The sequence below is a fragment of the Ipomoea nil genome, unplaced genomic scaffold, assembly GCF_001879475.1.
Source record: "Ipomoea nil cultivar Tokyo-kokei standard unplaced genomic scaffold, Asagao_1.1 scaffold2694, whole genome shotgun sequence".
Classification (NCBI taxonomy): Eukaryota; Viridiplantae; Streptophyta; class Magnoliopsida; order Solanales; family Convolvulaceae; genus Ipomoea; species Ipomoea nil.
The window spans coordinates 2,634,524-2,646,935 of record NW_017619122.1 but is presented as its reverse complement, the minus strand read 5'-3'; the positions used below and the strand labels follow the sequence as shown (position 1 = coordinate 2,646,935).

The 12,412-nt window shown below is 35.5% G+C and overlaps 1 protein-coding gene across 2 annotated transcripts; it reads right to left on the bottom strand.

Moving 5' to 3' along the window:
- Positions 1-2,132: 2,132 nt before the first annotated feature.
- On the bottom strand, positions 2,133-9,512 carry LOC109155219. Of its 2 annotated transcripts, XM_019302934.1 has the most exons (8): positions 8,703-9,512; positions 7,001-7,102; positions 6,560-6,817; positions 5,950-6,078; positions 5,381-5,854; positions 3,236-5,137; positions 2,804-2,917; positions 2,133-2,536 (listed from the first exon to the last, which is right to left on the bottom strand). In XM_019302934.1, the coding sequence occupies exons 1-7, from the start codon at positions 9,096-9,098 to the stop codon at positions 2,855-2,857; spliced, it is 3,324 nt and encodes a 1,107-aa protein (XP_019158479.1). In that variant the 5' UTR covers positions 9,099-9,512; the 3' UTR covers positions 2,133-2,536; positions 2,804-2,854. The 2 variants fall into 2 exon arrangements, with proteins under 2 accessions (XP_019158479.1, XP_019158480.1); XM_019302935.1 differs by lacking the exon at positions 2,804-2,917 and having other exon boundaries at positions 2,330-2,536; positions 8,703-9,510.
- Between the last annotated feature and the right edge of the window lie 2,900 nt (positions 9,513-12,412).

The following is a 12,412-nucleotide window of genomic DNA, read 5'->3' as shown; positions in this document are numbered from 1 at the left end:
AATTCAATAATTCAATAATTAATTTAAATATATAAATATTTTCTTGTTGGGCCAAATATGAATTAGTCCATCCTCATTATTTGCTGGCTTCATTTAACAAGTCTAATTGACATAATTTGAGCCTACCAGCCTTCAATTATATTTAATTCGGACAATTTGACCAACTTAATTTGGTAATTTAATTAATCTAAATAAATTAATAATTAGTCTAATTATATCGAAACGAAGCCCAAAACATATGGATCAGCCATTTTTCCCCATTAATTTTTCGCTTCCTACAGCTATAAAAGATGCGGTCTTGTGTTTATTGTATTTGTGATCTTTATTTTTGTATTATGTTTGAATTGATTTTTTATTTTTTTTTACAAATGGGGTATAATGCTTTATTAATTAATTTCTTTATGGGGAACCCAATAGAGTAGCTCAAGTGGCAAATGAGCTCTTTTTGTAGGGGAGAATTTTAGGATAACCCGGGTTTGATTCCTACAAGTGATGATTCCTTTTGGGCCAGCTTCTATGTCTCTCGAAGCGAATCTGGCCCGGACTATTAAACAGACAGAGAAAGACTCGGACCACAGTGTGGTTTACACCAAAAATAAAAAAATAATAATAAAAAAATAAAATAAAAAAAAATAAATCTTAATGGGTGATAGTTTCTACGTGGTTTTGAATTTGTTTGATATCAATGATCGTGATCTGATCTTGATCATCCTGTTGAGCACTCAGTTTGTTTGTGGCAAACAATTCTGTGCTTAGGATGACAAAAGTAATTACACCTTGAAGAGCTGCTATTGGTAGGGCATACTGATTGGACTAAGATGTGGTATACTCTGGTATTATGATATTCCTAGAAAGGTGGAATCATGTTTACCTACGGCTGGCTCACTAAAATTGAGATGAGTAAATATTTTTCATATTTGCTACTTGTGCTCTATGGTTGCAAATTCTATTTTACACTTATTTCTGGTAGCGTTGAAGATTTTTTTGGAAATGATTTTTGCACATGGCAAGACAATTCAGTTCGATTATGGATTGGATCGAGAAGATCTTCTAGAACTTAAGAATGGATTATCATTGTATGTTAATCATGATATGTTGGAATATTTGAAACACCAAGAACGATAACTTATGAAATAATAAGGTGATCTCGTGTTCAATCATTTTTCATGAGACTACAATATATATATATATATATATATATATATATATATATATATATATATATATATATATATATATATATATATATATGTATATAGTGAAAGGTTCCAGTGTGGTTGATTAATGTGCGTGAGTCTTGTGCTTAATGTGTCTGAGATTTGTACCTAATGTGCGTGAGTGTGTAATGCTAATGTGCGTGAGTTTTGTACTTAAGGTGTGTGAGTATTGCGTCTAAGGTGCGTGAGTTTTGTGCGAGTTTTGTGCTTAATGCGTCTGAGATTTGTACCTAATGTGCGTGAGTGTGTAATGCTAATGTGCGTGAGTTTTGTACTTAAGGTGTGTGAGTATTGTGCCTAAGGTGCGTGAGTTTTGTGCTTTAATGTGTATGAGTGTGTATTTAATGTGAGTTGTTGTTGAAACTTTAAAGTGCATGAGTTTTATGCTTAATGTGCGTGAGTTTTGTATTTAATGTGCGTGAGTCGTGTGCTTAAGGTGCGTGAGTTTTGTACTTACTGTGAGTTGTTTTTAAAAACTTAAGGTGCGTGTGCTTTTGTGATTAACATGCGTGAGACTTGTGCTTAACATGCGTGAGACTTGTAGTTAACATGTGTGAGACTTGTACTTAACATGCGTGAGGTTTGTGCGCTTAGTGTGTGTGTTTTGTGTACTTTAAGTGAATCAGATTAATCCTTAACGTGCGTCCACCCGCACAACCACACGGGAAGTCTCAAATACACCCGATCCCTTCCCTATATATATATATATATATATATATATATATATATATATATATATATATATATATATATATATATATATATATATATATATATGTATCAACAAGAAATAAAGATGGAAGAAATTGAAATTTCTAAACCTGTTTTGTTTTTTTGGTTGTCATTTAAAACATGATGCAGTGCAGACATTTTACTTAGCCACTGCTTGCTTGCATCCACAGGATAGAAGGGGTGAAAATAAACTGTAGCATCACTAAGAAATAAGTCACCAGCAAGCAAAACTAATGAGAGTCATCATATTGTTTAACCAATAATTACCAAAACTCTTTTAACTTGCTCTCTTTTTTGGGTTACATGGGATGGGGTCTGCAGAGCAGCTATAGTTGAAATGCAGCCAAAATTCCACTTTGGGTTGATGTAAAATAACAGGAGAAAGAAAAACTACAGATGCGATATAAGCTTTGCACTGCCTAATACTTCCCTCTTCTCGATTTGATACGGAACAAAAGCCGATGATCGCCTAAGAACCAGATCTTCCATTCCATGACAGAAGACATAATGTAAACTGGGGAGTCCCTGAAATTTGCAGTGCCCAGATTCCAGAATTCTGCATTCAAGCCTCAGATATTATCTTCTTCCTGATTGTGAAAACAGACTTATTATTCAAGAAAGTCGTATATCTAAATCAAGTTTTGTTTAAATTGTCAGGAATATCAAGCAATATGTGAAATATGAATGCATAACAAGTAAATCAATATGCAATGACCATGTATATGATCCCTAACATGAGTAGAAAACCATTGGAGGTGCAGGAAAAGGCTGTTGGATCGGCCTCCTATTCAATGGAGTTATAATACTCTAACACATCCCATATAGAAATAATCACCAAATAAAAACAAAATTACCAACAACATGCTCCAACTTTGAACTGATATCTCTCATCCCCATTAAACCTATCAAAAGATGCACAAAATATAATGAACCCCAGACACAGCTTCATGCACTCCTTGTGTGGCATGCTGCAAATTTGCAATTGCCAATTGAGATGAAGTCAGTTGGAGATGTTGACATGGCATTTAGTCACATTGGGATAATGATGCATCAGGGGTAACACTTTGCTGATTGTATAACAGATATATCTCAACATGCAAAAGCAGACAGCAGCTCATTCAATTTGATGAAACACCTAAAAAATTATAAAATCTGATATTACATGAGCACAGTCACACAAACATGTATACAATGCACAAAACACCAGCATCCCCCACCCCTCTCCACGGTTACAAACATTATAAGATCATTGAGACCGAGTGCATGGGAATTCACATCAAATTTACCTGTTTAATATCCTGAACCAGCCCCAGATCATAAACAGAACTTTCTGTAATGCAGTTTTTGTGGACTAGAGGACCCTGAGCAGGACTCACGTTAGTTCTTCCACTCTTGTCGCCCAAAGATTGAGTACTGACATAAACAGCACCTTTGAACATCCACTGATCCATTTCATCACTGAAAACATCCTCAAAAAGCTGGCCACACAAGACACATAAACACTGACTTTCATCAGCTGGAACCATCTGCACAGTACATTCCAATTTTTCGACAGGCTCCTCTTCAAAGCTAGCATTTCCAACATTCCATTCATTTGAATTTGCATACCACTTCCTGGAAGACTTATTCAACATTTTCATATCTGGAATTTTGGATGCATGCCATTCTCTATGTCTATCAAGTTGCTCCTTGAGCTTAAGTTTAAAACCACATATACCACACTGATGTTGTAGATCATCTAAAAGTTCACTGATCACAACTGGATGTGGCTGTCTAATTACATCTGGCTTAAACACAAAACCAATTAGATTTTTAATATCTCTTGCAACAGACTGCTGCAAACCATCAGAAGCTTTAGCAGCAGGTTTTGCAAGAGCTTGGCTGTCCTCCATAGACAATGAAGGGTTTTCTGAGGAGACTGGAAATGGCAAAGCTGTTTCTGTACTAGTATTTACACTTGAAAGACTCTGGTTCAAAGTTTGAGGAGGTACATGTGACTCAAAAGAAGTTGGGGACTCTTCTTTTGATGCAGTTATCAATCCCTTTTCAACCAATGTACTCAGAAGGCTTGACACTGGATTAGAGCCAGCACTCGCCACATTTGAAGAAGACATGGATGAACTAGCCAAAAAAGAAGGATATCGGCCAGGTGGCAATGGTGGCTTTTCCAGGTTTCCCTGGGAATATGTAGTGAGAACTGATGCATTCCTCTGTGAAGGCTCACTTACGACAGTGGCTGGTTTGCTCTTAGTAGAAGCTATAGTTAGTTTAACTGATTGAGATGACAAAGACCCTGCATCCTGAGAATTCAATCTAGGCAAGCTGTCAATTACAGAATTAGTGCCCAATATGCCACTGTTCATGACAGCAGCTAACAAACTGCTAGTAGTTGCTTGCAAGGGGGATTCTGCACCTAGAATAATTGAAGGGCTAGACGATGAACTGACAGGCAATGATGGCTCAGTAACACCTGGTATTTGAGAAATTGGTAGTTCCTTAGCTTGATCCAAATATTCAGCCACCTCACATTTTGGTTCTAGCTGCTGCTTAGCAAAGGGAGTGTGATCCCTTCCTTGAGAAGAATCTGATAAGCTTTGGGGATTTGTTCTTGGTGAACTACCCAAATGGGCATTATTAGAGAGTGTTGGCTGAGAATCCTGATAAAACCTTTGACGGGGGTCTAAATTCGACCTCCTAGGAAATTGAGAAGTTCTTGGATCTGGACGGAGTGTAGCCTCGGCTTGGTCTCGCTCTGCTACATTGAAAGCTACTTGATTAGATGGTGAGGGCGGAAGCTGGTGCATTGGTGACTGTGCAGAGGGAGATGCAGCACTGCGAGACTCCTTTTCTACAGCTGCATTTGATGATAGTCCAAATCTTGCTGTTCCAATAGAAACTGATCCTGTTTGTGGCTTACAAGATGTCTTAGCAATTGAATTCCCAGCATTTGACAACCCACTGAAAGAATTGCAATAGTCTTCAGAGTGACTTGAAAAATCTCTAGCAGACACTGGAGCAGTTACTCCATCTAATGAATGCAGCTCTCTTGCCCACAGTGATGATCCCTCACGTCCAAATGCTGCTTGGCCTTTGTTCACTATTGAAATAGAAGCAGCGGAAGCATCAGGGTTGAAGCTTGACCCAACATCCCTTTCACTTTGCAATCTCCGCAGCTGGGTCTCTATATCCTGCATTGGCACAGTATTAGCAACATAGACTGAAAAAGTATTTTCTTATGAGTTATGATTAGCACAAAGCAAACTTGCAAGACATCACAACAGAAGATAACATGCGAGTAGACAATATGAGGCGCGTGATGGGAAGAGGGTGGGGCCAACCAAGGCAAAAGAATCAGATAATAGATCTCTAATCAAATACTATCGGACCAAAGTCAAAAACTAAGACACAAATTTCACAACCAACAAACTTACCATTCTTTCAGAACCATCAGGAGTACAATGATCTTTCACCGTGATTTTGGCTAAAGCATGATTGGGCAATCTCGAATGGATATCATCCCATGCATATTCTTCTTCCTCAGAATGCTTCCAGCTCCTATTCAACTCAGTGCTATTTCTATTGATAGAATCTTGTGTTGCATGTAGATATGCTTCAGAACTTGAAGATTTGTGGGAGGGGTAATTTTGAAGTCCATGCTTAAGATCATAACCATTCCTTTTGCTGGAGATTGTACCTGTGGCAATGCTCTCAGAATCATACCATGGTTTGTCAAGTCCTTGTTTCTTATACTTTTCACTAGTTATTCCTCCATGCATTCCTGGGCGCCTTGATATCTCAGAACCATATTCAGAATCTGCATATGCCACATTTACAGTTTTCTCAACACTTAAGGTTTTCTCGGCTACCGGTTCATTCAATTGACCTTTCTGAACACGGTGAATATTCTGCAGTCCACAATATTATAAACTCACATACGGCTACTTAATCAACATGAATTTAAAACAAGATGAAATTTTTAAAACTGCAAATTTTACTGAACCTTGATAGAAGGATCCACCCATGATCTTCCCGGAGGACCAGAACTAACACTAGCTGTTCTCTCCAGTCTCTCTACATCCTCAGATGAGCTTACAAGTGTTGCACTAATGCCACCAGCATTTCCCTTTGCCTTTTACAATAATAAAGCACATGAATAAAAGGAAAGCAAGGCATTGAAATATAATCTGTAGTAATAAATAAATAAATGAAAAGCATGAAACCATGAAAGCCAAGAGCTTAATGAGAGCCCCACATTTCGCATTGTAAACACCACTAATGAATAATGAAGACCATTACTAACAGGCATAGATGCAGGAGATAGACATGAATTACAGTTTATACCATTTCACTGTAAATAGCGACCAACTTGTTTTAAACTCATCATTCATAATTAAATGTAAATTTACAAAAGTTGTTACTTTTGCTCAGGAATGGTTAAGTCGGTATATTATATTATTACATGGCTTACAAGAAACAACAATATGAAAGTGCACCTAAAATTTTAAAACTAGCTTCAAAATAAAGTAGCAGCAAAAAATCAGGTAAATTGACAACCATTTAATTTCAGAAAGCAAAAGATCTGGCTGGACTCTTGAAGTTCAACTTCTTACCCTAGCTGGCTGCTGCAGGCTCTGCCTAGCCTCCAAATACTTGGGATTGACATGAATACTACGTGCAGGACGTGGAGTCTGTGATTCATTTCTAGAAGTTGTTCCTGAAGATGAACCATTGACCCCAGTTGTAAATCCAAGCTCCTTCTCAATTAATTGAAGTGTTTGTGGAGGGAACACCCCTTTCCATGTTCCAAAAAGATGCCGCATGCCAGAATGTATTGATGGATCAACCTGTCTGTACACCTTGCAAAAAACCTAGAAGGCAGAAAAAATAAGTGACAATTCAGATGTAGAACCAAATTATATTTGAAATAACCAGCAACTCACAAAACTTTTCTCAAACTACAATTTGGTGTTTGTCTATGAAAGTAGGAAATTAGAATAATGCAGTCACTGTTGGGGAAAACAGCAGGGCAATAAACATCTCAATGATCTAACCTCTGGTAGCCTGGTAGCAAAATACTTAATATAATCCCTCCCAATATTCTTCACAATACTGTCCAAAAGATAGAGAGATGGCAACTTTTGATCACTGGGAACCTGTAAAGTAATTCCCATAGCTATATTAATAGAAGTGCACTATTGATTAAAACAGCAACTCAGAAAGAGAAGGTCTACTGTATTGATTCCAAAAAAACTAACATAAATAAATACAATATCTGATCACATGCATAACTTCTAGCAAAACAGTGAGCACCAAGAGAAAATTTAAGTGTCTTAAAAAGGGTTGAGAAATTCCACTATTCTGAATAAACTGAAGCAAGACCAAATGCATTCTTTTGCATATGAATCAAAGGACTTGTGCAACATTAATAGAAATGTAATAGCTTAAAAGTTATAATTGAAGTGTATATCTTGATAACATGAAATTGTAGTTATCTGCATAGAATCCCCTTCAAGATATAATGGAAGTGTTTATAAACTCTCCTGTAATATCAGACGATACTCGAAAGTGTGCACACTACCATTAAGGACAGATATAACCACTTTGCTGGCACTAACATGACAATGACATAACCACTTTGGTGGCATTGACATGACAATGTCATTTCCACTCAACAAGGAGAACAAGTTTAGTAACATAATCCGGAAATCCAACCAAATAATTTCAAATCCAGAATGAAATTGCAAACTCAATAATATGGGAGGCTACAGTCTCAATATTCAAACAATTCCATATCAACAGGCTTCATTTCCTTTTGACCATAAAATATGGAGATGCAACAATCTTCAAGTGCCAACTAAAATATTTGACTGTTTGTTAGCGCACTCAAGTCAGCCTTTTCCAGTAGCCAATGATAAATATCCCTTTTGCATCAAACACTACCAGGAGTTATTCCCATTGTAAATGTAAAAGAATGTCTCACAACTAACAGATGCTGTTTCTGCAACTAGGAAATACCCTATAAATTCCCAGGTCACTTCATTTATCTAAACATCATTCCTGGTGTAGCATCACAGTATCATACAGCTACATCTCATTGTTCCAAGCACACCATAATGAAACTTAACAAGGATGGTACAGAGTATCATATGTCACAACATTCTTGCACTGTGACAACAGACAACTTATTGAAAACAAATGAACAGTGCTAGCAATGTGGAGGCCCAAACATATGGCAGATTGGCAGAGAATGAGGTAACTTCAGGTTAGAACCAAAGAAAGAAAAGGAAATTGGAACCACCAGTACTGTTCTTCATGCATTTGATTAATGATTATAAACAACCAATGATTTCTCTATTCCTTCATCAATCCAAAGCCAAATATCAATATAAGCATCAGTAGCCTGCTGTCTTCATTGTTTTAAACACTTTCCAAAGCCATAGATTTGTGGTCACTTCACAACAAAAAGCATAATCTTAGCTAGCCAATTAACATGTCATCACAGGTAATGCTTGAAACCACAATTGAACTTGACAAAGTAAGCCAAAATGCTATGAAACCATGAAATTCATTTACTGACCAACACATTTTTACAATTATTTTACCAATTCACATACATACTCCAAGTTACACAGAGCTCATCTAACCTGATAATTGGGAATCTAAGAGCTTCACCTTTTGTAGGATAATATTTCCTATACAATAAAAAAAATATAACACTAAATTGAACACGTGCATTTAAATCCGGAATATCACCTCAATAATGTTGGCACAGATCGTGGCTGCAATAGCCTTGGCAGCTGGTATACTCTCGCCGGCAATGATAGTCAAGTTGGTGATTATTGGCTTCGAATTGAAGGTCAGCTCAGCCAAAGCCGTCTTATACTGACTGACCAGCTCCTGATGATTCTGTTGCTGCTGTTGTTGTGGATAAGATCCACGAACTGAGTCACTACTCTCTGAGTCTCCTCCTCCCCTCTCGCTAGCTCGAAATCTTGAGCCTACTGAGCCTGAAGCCATCGGCCGTTGCTGAACAACACTCCGTACATTCAGCGTACGATTCATAGCAGGATCTTCAGCTAATCTCGGTTTCTTCAGCCCCGGCTCGATTCTCGATCTGTCAAATGGTCTACGAGAATTCTCCATCTCCATCAATTATTCTCACCACTCAAACAAACCCTAATCCGCTCTATGGTACATCAATTACAGGGTTACAAAAAAAACCACAATAAATTAAATTAAATTAAATTAAATTAAATTAAAAAGTCTATAACTCATTCATCATTATTATGTAAATGAGAATTACAAGAATGAAAGACTATGAAACTAAATCCGATCTATGCATCTTCACATAGAAACCTGAAGCTGGTAAACTGCATCTCAAATCTCAAAGTATACAATGACAAATCTGAGACCCGGTAGCCGAATTGATTATCGGTTATCGGTTGGGTATGGGTAGATTGATTCGGGTGGAAATCTAGGGTTTCCTCTCGGTTGGGAAGAGTCCCTCTGGCCTGCACCTCTTAATATATGAGATGTACATTACGTAGATATATCATATATATAAGGTCCTGCTACTATGGGAGCATTATGCTTAGAAACCGTGTGAATTGCACACAGAATTGGATTTATAATTTCTATACTATAAATTCATAATTTATATTTATATACTATAGATTCACAATTTCTATACTATAAATTCATAATTTTTATATTATAGATTCATAATTTTTATACTATAGATTTATAATTTCTATATGATAGATTCATAATTTTTAAACTGTATAGTTATCAAATTATGAACATATAGTTCAGTGATTTGTGAATACAGAGTTCAATAATTGGGAATATGAATATTGAAAATTATAAACATAGAATTTTATAATTGTTAACAAATGTGTGCGTGTACCAAAACCAGATTGGTGTTAAAGAGTATGTTGTGCACTTGGGTTAAACTGTTTGTGCCATAACGTCAATAATGAGTATGTGGATGAAAAGACGCAAAACAAGTTGGTGTGGGCAAATTATATGATGCACCACGGTGCATGATCAATCATGCACCACGGTGCATGATCAATCATGCACCGCGCGTCCTTTTTTTAAATGAAAAGAAACGGTGTTTGTTTTTTGCTGTTTCGCACCCTTTTGCAAAAAGTAACCCTGTTATTCAGTGTCATTTTGTATACACTGCAGTTTCAGTTCAACACAACTACAGTTTCATTTCGATATAACTATAGTTTCATTCGATATTTATAGACTCAAATATGTGAAAATGTTATTTAATTTTATTTTATATACACTATAGTTTCATTAAAACACAACTACAGGATCATTTTGATATAATTACAGCTTCATTGTACAATATACACTCAAATATGTGAAATGTTATTCAGTTTCATTTTATATACACTGCAGTTTCATTTCACTATAACTACAGTATCATTTTGATATAACTGCAGTGTCGGTTTAAATATACTATAGTGTCAGTTGGTGTTTAATACACCAAATAAGCGGACTCCGTTAACTATAATGGCGGGCCGTTTCTTTACTCTTTACTTAAAGAAATAGCGCCGTTTTTTACCGCGGTGCACATGCACCGCGGTCTATGATATAACGACTCGTTGGTGTGCACATGGGTTGATAGATTAGAGCCAAGGCCGCTGCAATAAAAATTGAGGTCCTGTGCAATATCTTAATTTGGGCTTCTTTTTTTTTCAAAGTAATTTCTATATATAAATAATAGTTGTTCAAAAAATTGTGTCAAATAAAAGCGAATCATTTGGTTTATCACTGCGATCAACATCATCTAAACAAATATCAACATTCTTATTATTTTCATTGTGATAGTGGTACTTATCATCGTTGTGCGCACTATCATTTAAATTTTTTCCAATCTCACAATCATCTTGATCTTCTATATGAAGATTAGCATCTAACAATTTTTCATTGGCATCATCTTTTTGCTTCTATATGAAGATTAGCATCTAACAATTTTTCATTGGCATAATCTTTTTGCTCATCTATTTGAGTTTTTTTTTGTAATAAATTTTTCAAGAGCTCCCTTTTGAGATTGAGTTAGTTGCTCAATCCTTCTTTTCTTTTTACGCTTGCTTCTCAAACCCAGATGAATATTTTCTATAAGACATAAAATCCTAAGAAAAAATAAAAGTTTATTTAGAAACTCTATCAATAAATAATTAATCAAGAAACGAATTCTTGAATATATTATTCTGAAATCAGAATTATTAAGTCATGTAAATAAAATAATAAACAAGAATTATGAAACAGTACGTAATTTTAATTACCTGTCAAGAAAGTTGAAGAACCAGTAACACACGAGCTGAGTTTGTCGTCTTTGCGTCAATTCACTAAATTGTGCTGCCTAAAAGACGCTAAATAGTTCCCTAAAAAAAAAAAAAAAAAGACGTCAAACAGTAAAGAATACAAAACAACAACCAAATTGAATATTTAAATAATTAAATTACTACAGCAAGTCAGCAAAGAATACAAAAAAATTAAACAGTAAAAAATACCATTAAAATTTGATAATATCCCAATTAATTTTTCTAAATCCTAATTCGTAATCTAGCAATTATAAAAAAAAAAAAAAAAAAAAATCCAAATCTAAGCACTACAACAACTCAAATTTAATATTACAATTCTTTCAATTACCTAGGTAAATTTTTAATTGTTGTAGGCGGTAGGCTTGTAGTCTCTTTTTGTCTGCACTGTACAGCTAATCGCTAGATTAGGGATTGGATTTAGGGTAGGCTTTGTATTCTTTAACTATCTTTAACTTTGTCGCTACTTGCTTCAAGCTTTGTTCGAACTTCAAACGCACTCTACCGACTTCCGCTAGATTAGAGATTTAGGCATTCAGGTTTAGCGTAGGATTTTGTATTCCGCAGTTGCGAGCCATATATACATTTTTTTGCAGATTATGTTTTGCAGTGGGTGTATATGAGCAATTAGTGTAAATTATAATCTTTACATTATTTGTCGGGACTCTCCTGGAGAAGCAAGTTGTAGTAATTTGTTCGAATTTAGACATTTAGTAGACATTCTTACACTGCCTTTTAATGAGATGAATCTTATAGTTGGAGTAGTTCCTTTTTTTATTTTTATTATTATTTTTTTTATTTTAAATGCCTTCGTGTATTTGTGGAAAACCATTTCATGATTTTCATTTATTATGTAATCCTTTCAAAATCGATTGTTATTCACATATTCACATTTTCTTCTACTTAAACGGGAAATGTAAGGGCATATTATATGCTTGCATTATGACCATTCCAGACTGAGGCTTGTGATTCAGAAGCTGAAATTGAGCTTTTGGGGATTTTAAAATTAATTAATTTAATGTCTTAAAAAAGCTTTCAGTGATATTCATCTGTTGAGATATTTTATTTGTCTTAAGAAAGCTTGTTATTTGTAATCATTTGAAAAAACCAAATTGATGAGATACT